Consider the following 7,637-nt stretch of genomic DNA (forward strand, 5'->3'; position numbering starts at 1 on the left):
TGAGAGGTGCAGACACAACGCTATTTATTTATACACGAACCTGACGGGCGGGAAAGCGAGGCCATAATCATGTGATTATAATTCATTACTTTGACATGGGACGTGTTTTCTCAATCTGAGATATTGAACCGTGGTCGAATGTATACGTTGGCTAAGGGGAGAACTGGGAAATGTCATACTTGCGAGTCTTTAATGAATAAACAGTTTGAGCACACTACCCTGCTTCTGCGTCTTGTTGGTTCATGGTATATTTTGCTATTTACTGCTTTCCTGTATATCTTAGCAGTTCCGTGGTCGAGCTCGGGTCGAGTAATGGAGATCTCATAACTGGATTTGGCTTTAATTAGACTCCAAAAGTAGCAGTCGAGACATCAAATGTAATACGCACACTAGACTGAAAACAGCGCACATCTCAGTGCTTTGACAGCTACTCCAACGGTTAGAATAGGCTCGCATCTGATTGGCTGTTGGTTCCGATAATGTAGGACCAATTGAATTCGGATGATTCATGCAGCTATTGGCTGCATCATGTCGTAATCTTGGCGGCAAAGGGTCTTTGTAGCTTACACTTTGCAAATATACCCTGCATGTAGCGTTAGTGGACGTGGATCAGGGTCTTGATGCAGACTGCGCATGTACCATAATAATGGACTTACACCTACTGACAGAATCCATTGTAAATGACGATTGCAGCAGAACCCTTAATCAATACTGAACCATTCTCCACTCCGAACGCTACAGCTGTCGGAGCCTATATCGTGATCGATTGCGAAGCCGAGTCACAAGTGGCGAGTCAGTCGTGCTTCTCTTTTTGTTTTGGCTTTTCTCTGTGGATTAGAAGGATCCGCAGCTTTGGGACTAAGCTTAACAGAATCCTTGCTCTTATAGGTACGTTGATCGTTTAAAAGATGCAACCGCCCAGAAAAGACCATTCACTCTTTGGTAAACGTCTGTTGGACTAGACCAAGACAGGCTAGAGGATGTTTGGAACTGCGTCCCCTACACCGAATAGAGCGATGGATTGCGCCGGACAGGGCTGCAAGGACATCATTGGCGGCTGGAATCGCCGCAGTCGATCTCATGATATCCATGCAGGTGATCAATACCTCAACCAGGCATTTCACCTAGCCCACTCAAAGACGTGGCTTTGTTAGGAGATCTGCTGGACATGACGCAATCGTGACCACAAGCACGGGACTGTCTGTGCGCTAGACAGATCTTCTGCTTCCGCAGCACGGCCATCATTGACTCTCCGTTCCTTGTTCGATCGCCGTCAAGTTTGATTTATGTTTTTGATGAATTCGGTACCCTCAGGAGCGTTTTTGTGTCCGCCTGTAACGAGCACTACGAAGGATCCAGGACTCTTGCGCATCTCCAAGCAGGATCATGTGTCGAACAACGGCGATCCGAGCATTGCGCCCGATGGAGCAAGGGTGGCACTCGATCCATACCCCCATGCCACAGCATGACAATTCCGAGTGGACTCCTAGGACGAGACAATACCACCGACACGTTGGTCGAACTCCCTCTTCCAAAGCGGCATCATGGACCTGGGCCGCGGGTTCTCGACGCCTTCATCAAAAATCTCAATTACGACTTCATGGTTTGATGCGATTTCCTTCGCACTCGACGATCTGTACTGTCGGATGACGGCTGTGTGCAGATTCATCAACTTGTCCTTGCGCCGGCTCACAATATTCTTGAATAGGGACCTGAGAGCTTGTTTTGATGGATGGGGGTAGTTGGTATTGACATGCAGTTCTCGCACGCTTTCCGGGAGCATGTCGCCCATACAAGGTATGTCGGCGTGACCCCACGCAACTGCACCTTCGGGGATCCTTGCATCCGCACCCAGTCGCTGACCACTTTCCAGCGGCGGTCCGCAGAAGCACTCGACGTCGACTTCCAGCCTCTCCAGCTTTGTAAAACGCAAAAACGAAGACAGACCGTTGATGATTTCACCAAACAGCTCATCAATAGTTAGAGCGATGTCGACAAGGGTTTCGCTGCAATAGTTGGCGAGGGTTTCTAGTATCTCGCCAGCGTTCCAGTCGTGTTGGAGGCCATGCCACTTGGTTTGATGTGAGTATCTAAAGACTCTCAAAGCTGGTACATTTATCAAGAAACTTGCAAGACCAGTGGCATCCATGCAGCAACTGGCAAACTCGACCCGGGTCAATGGCGACTTGATGTTTGGGTCCAGCCAGCGAAAAGAAAGACCTTCCCAGCCCTCGTCGACAGCAGAACAGCTGACCGCGTAGAGATTTCTAATACTCTTCAATGTCATCAACGGCTCTAGACACTGCAGGCCAACCCTGATATCGTATCCTTCCTCCACGAATGGCAACAGGGTCTCGAGTTGGGCCAGAGGCTTTTGCCGATGACCCGGGGCGTTGGACATGGAGACCAGAGACTGCACAATAGGAACGAGAGCTTCGGCACTCTCACCTTCTCGGATTTCATGCCACCTGTCGGGCAATTGGAGCACTTTGAGATTTGGCAGCAAACTCAGCAAAGCGATGGTTGCATATAACTTGTCCATATTTGAGGCGTCATGGGCCCCATCCTCTTCGAGAATCTGGCGCCACCACTCGTCTCCCTCTGTATTGGCGTAATGCTCGGCCCTTTGGAGCAAGTCCCTGATCTCTTCCATTGCGTTGGCGTCGTCGCGGAAGTTGTATCCATCAATGTCGTGCATTACATCATCGTCTGAACGGCGATCCCAGAGGGACAGGTTCTCAATGTACTCAGCAATGATGGGCTCCCGCGAGATCTGGTGCAGGATATCCAGTGTGTCGCCCAGGCGGGTTGAGCTGAGGTTAGTCGTGTGGCTCCAGGTTCTTTTCAGCGCATTGTGACGCTGGATTTGAGAGGCGGCCCGCCCATATACGGTCCGACACGAGAGGGCAAAGCTTTCCAGGCCACCAGGTGCAGTGTGGTCAATGATCAGATCAAGGATCTCGGGTGGAAGGCCGAGAAGACCCATTGTAGCGTTGTTCGGGGCGGGGGTAGTTTCGCAACTGGCGAGCAACTGAAAAACAAGAAAACGAAGAGGCAGAGGTCCGGTTTCCAGAAGACGGCAATGGAGTATCGAGAAATGTGCTAATTTGAATATCGCACAATCAAGATGGAGCTACGGGGCAGCTCTCAGGCATCTGTGCGCAGGTTGCGTTGTATGCGGTCACCGAGGGCGAGAAGCAGCTGGGATGGACATGCAGCGGACGCAGTCGGAATCTTCTGGTAAGCCTCTCTCGTCTGCCGGCGGTGATTGGGCCCGGCTAAGTGCTCCATTGGGGCGCACATCGGACTCGTTGGTGGGGTACGCTTACCTAACACGCACTAGTCTGCATAAGGCGCGGTTCAACAATCGCAAGACTGAGATCAGGAATGCTCATCCCTTGCCAGAAGTATCACGTCGATCGTGAGCCATACGGAGATGGGCAGCCCTCACTCCTCGTTGGGCTGTTATCGTCTGTCGCCCTCTTACAGCCCGGAAACGTCAGGCTACGACATTGACATGGCTGCGCTCATCTATCCCCTGCATCAGCGACGAATTCCAGCATCATGCCCGCGAGTGCGACATACACCCCCTACGCCCCTGATATCCAGACATGCCGGAGGCCCCAGGGCACACTATACCACCTCACATCATGGCCCCGCCTAGTGCCTTTCGCCGACTGCTGCAGGTCATCACACGTGATGGCCTTGGTCAACTACATAGGGCCTAGTTTCGTTATGCCGGCGAGCTGTCAGCCATGTACCGAGCCCTGGCTCCAAGTGGGGGAAGATTGACACGCTGTAAATCAAGGAACTGCAGCCCGTGGTACGCTAGGCCCCGTAGCCCCGAGCTACGCCAGGTAGGAATCTTATTAGGCATATCCCGTTCTTACGAGATAGCAGATATGTCCTAACACGGCTGAGCGAGGTGATTTGGATTGCAACGGGCAAGGATTGCCCATGGACGTTGTCTTGTTCTGCTATTCTTCCATCGATTCATTGGTCAAATCCACGCAGAGTCTTCGCAGGATCTAAATACTCGTCGACTTGTCCTCAGAGGCTTCGCCTTTCTTCCCAGTGTCTTCGTCACACTTACCAACCACACTGCTCCAAGGCTGCGCTTGCCGCGGGAGTATGATAGCAATAAAATGCCCTGTCGTGATAACCACAGCATCGGCTCCTCAGGCGACAATGGCAAGCCGCTTTAATCCACTTCTCAACTCTTAGTCCTTAAAACCACTTCGCTCGATTCGGGGATTTCCATGAGCGGCAGCGGCAGGCCGTAGCTACTCGCGTTTGAGATTAGTGACCTGCCATTCCTAGACTAATCTCAAACATGTAGCGTCTTCGCTTCGCTTAGCCAGCATGACATCGGAATTTTTTTCTTTGCTGTCTTTGTCGAGAAAGCGGCACAGCTAATGGGAAACTCTGATTCGTGAGCAATTTTCTCATACGTCCAAGTATCCGGGAGCCGCGTTCTAGAACTGCAACCTTCCCTGTCCGTCTGCCAAAGAAGATGTAACCCTAATATGCTAGACCTCGTACGGTATACAAGCCACGCTTCCAACGGATTCTAGCTGCTGTCACAGCAAACTGCCTTTGGCTCTGATTGGAAAGGCGTCCAGAGTCTAGAACTATTGGAACATCGTATGATGATTGGAATCAATCCACGCTCTTTCAAGGGTATTTGTCTTCAAGTACTACATCTCGTGCAGTTCTGAGATCTTCTGATGCCATACTGCTAAATAAGCGACCAAGTATGGACTACGCTGCGGGTCCGCAAAAAGGCCCGAAGAGGGTACGCTACTCTGAAGTCTAATCAGTGATCGTCGTGGGAACATAGTGAATAATGGAGTACTGTATGTGAAAATCCACTAGAACCGGAATTTAATCATTTAATAAAAAAAGTAGTCTGCTAAATGTGTAGTAACAAAGCCTGAAAATAAAACAAATGTAGTAGTTGGGTAGTTCAGGTGGGTAGAACTACCTAGCCAAGCTTTCAGGAGACCTAGCGATTTCATGTGAGAGTACTTAATACGCAGCATGGTATAGGTAGCACGAGTGGGTATTAGTCGTATATAATACTGTTATGGCCGCTACCCATTAGGGCAGTTGTTAGGAACCACGTTCCTAGCCACGGGAGGAGGCTTAGTCAGGGGCCCCCTAGCTAGCTTGTAGTATATAAGCCTAAAGCCTACACAAAGGAGAGGCTAAGGATTCGTCTCGGAATACAATACTACCTGCTGCTACTATTGAGCCCTCACTTTCCTGTTCCGTGTCTAAGTTATCGGTAGTGCTAACAGCAGTGCGCGATGAGCTGTAACCAACAAATGGAAAACTTAAGAGCAACAATAGGAAGAATTAGTGGTAGTTAAGTAGTCGTCGCGTAGCCCTTTAAGGGGGTGCCTATTAAGTTTAGGCTATTAGATTAGACAAAAGTTGAACTTAAAATAAGACTACTTAGTAGTCTTAGCGTTAAAGAACACTAAAGCTTTATTATTATTATTATTCCATTAGAGTCTATCTGCAGTCAGTGACTATGTAAGACTTTGGCCAGAGGCCGTTCTAGGTACAATTTGTTTAAAGTGAGAGTGTTCTCTGTATAGTACTGCTATTGTGCTGCGGTTTAGTCGCTTCTAGCTGCGCTTAAAGCAGACTCTAGTTGCTGAAGAGCAGTTTAGTAAACAGGAAGAGATGTTAGACAGCAGGGCTGTCTTCCAGCGAGCTCTTTTAGGGCTAAGGAAAGTAACTCAAGAAAGTTTGTTAGTTATTATTGGTTTTAGGTAGTGTCTCTCTGTTCTCGCTTATTTTTAGTTATCTTGTTCTTGGCCTAGATGCCAGCCTCTAGTCCCTACTCTAGTTTTAGCAATGAAAGCTAAAGTAGCCTCTCTGCCTTTGCTAGTGTGGAGGAGTAGTTGGATTGTTAGGTAGTTCTCGCGAAGAGTTGCTTTTAGTCGCTTGCCTTTCTGTGTTGTAGTGCCAGCAGTATAGGAGAAGGTGATCTGGTGTCTGTACTCTCCCACAATCGCAGAGGTTTGAGTTTCTCTTTTTCACTCTCTCTAGATAGGCGTTAAAGTATCCGTGGCCTAGCTTGAGAGAGAAGAAGGCGCTAGAACACTAAAGCTTTAGCTACTAAGGGCTAAGTAATAAATTACGTACTTTATTTACTCTATCTATTTATATACCTAGCAAGTAATAGAAGCCTGTTTAGAAGTGATACCCCTCGTCCTTCGCGGTACAACAGAAAATCATAGTACTGTTATGCACGAGACGAATCGTTAGAGGGATAGCTTAGGGGTTCTTAGCAGTTATATGCCTCAAGGGGAGTAAGGTTAGTCAGCTCGGCCCTTGAATAAGGGGACGGGTTCTAATATTTTCCCGCAGGCTCGGACCGCGGAATAACGTTGTGGAGCTATTACTTAATTCTCACTACCTATTCTAGTGAAAAGGAAATCAAAAGCGTAGCCCGTGACAGCTGCAGGTGTGAATAGTCGGTGTGCAACCGCAGAATAGGAGTGCTTATTGATTTACCAGCTCACTTGGTAACAATAGAACCGACAATAAAGCCATATTGTGCACTTCGCATTTAGAAATAATCAAAGCTCCAATCGCCAATTTAACGCTGATACAGACAGGTGGGGACATTGTGACCGGCTGGGCGCCCTTCGGTACAGCTCCCTAATGTAGTCTCGGTGAGATTACAGAATCTGGGCGTTACTATGTTAGTTTCCCCGGTCCGATAAATGACGATTAGTGCAGATATACCGGTGGCTATTCATCGAATATAATCATGTTGCACCTAGCATTACCCACAGTATAGCACGACCTTAGCCTAGGCGCTTACAGACACAACCAATACAAGCACTGGCGTCTTATAGTACTGATATCCGACTTGGTCGCCGATATCCGACCGCAAAAACTGTCAGCAGGAAGAGGTTGTGCTGACTGTGCTCGGTACTATCTGACTTAGGTAGTTATTACACTCATATGATATAAGACTAAATAGGACAGCTAGCATTATTAGACCAGAACGCAATAAATACCATTTCTTCCCCTTTGCACCTCTATATCCCTCATCTGAAAAGTCTCTTCTATTCAAAAGCCAACCAATCTCAGCAATGAAGGTTACCATCGCCTCAATCGCGCTCTACTTTGCCAGTGCAGCCTATGTACGTTTTCATTTATCTCTATTATGCATCTCTTGAAACTTCCTAATACCTAGCCGAAGTTCAGCTAACAGTCTTTTCATACAGGCTACTACATTTTGCTACTGCAGTGGTGGCGCTGGCACTGCATATGCTCTTCGGGCAGCCACTTTGTGTTGCCAAAATGGATTTACATATGCTGACGGCAACCCGTATAAGGGGCTGGAATGGAGTGACGTTTCCGGTACTTGCATAGTCTCTAAAAACGTGGGTGGAAAAAAATATAGCACTAGTCAGGTGGATAGCTATTGGGCTGCCTGCTGTCGGGCCACGCGTGAAACTGGATATACGGGCTCTTGCTATGACGATGAAACGGTTTAGTTATATGATTATCCCTACAGCCCGTAACAGTGCTGAAATGGGGTGCAGCTTTATTATTATTATTATTATTATTATTCTAGTTTAACGTCCTTTTTCAGCCCGAAGGGCTATATA

General features: G+C 48.1%; 1 protein-coding gene across 1 annotated transcript; it reads right to left on the reverse strand.

The window, feature by feature from the left end:
• Positions 1 to 1,486: 1,486 nt before the first annotated feature.
• SETTUDRAFT_20112 (uncharacterized protein) lies at positions 1,487 to 2,986 on the reverse strand (the record flags this gene model as incomplete). The annotated part of the gene is made up of 1 exon (XM_008028671.1): positions 1,487 to 2,986. One exon carries the CDS (start codon positions 2,984 to 2,986, stop codon positions 1,487 to 1,489), a length of 1,500 nt encoding a protein of 499 aa, XP_008026862.1.
• Positions 2,987 to 7,637: the final 4,651 nt, after the last annotated feature.

This window comes from Exserohilum turcica (genome assembly GCF_000359705.1).
Source record: "Exserohilum turcica Et28A unplaced genomic scaffold SETTUscaffold_3, whole genome shotgun sequence".
NCBI classification, from domain to species: Eukaryota; Fungi; Ascomycota; class Dothideomycetes; order Pleosporales; family Pleosporaceae; genus Exserohilum; species Exserohilum turcicum.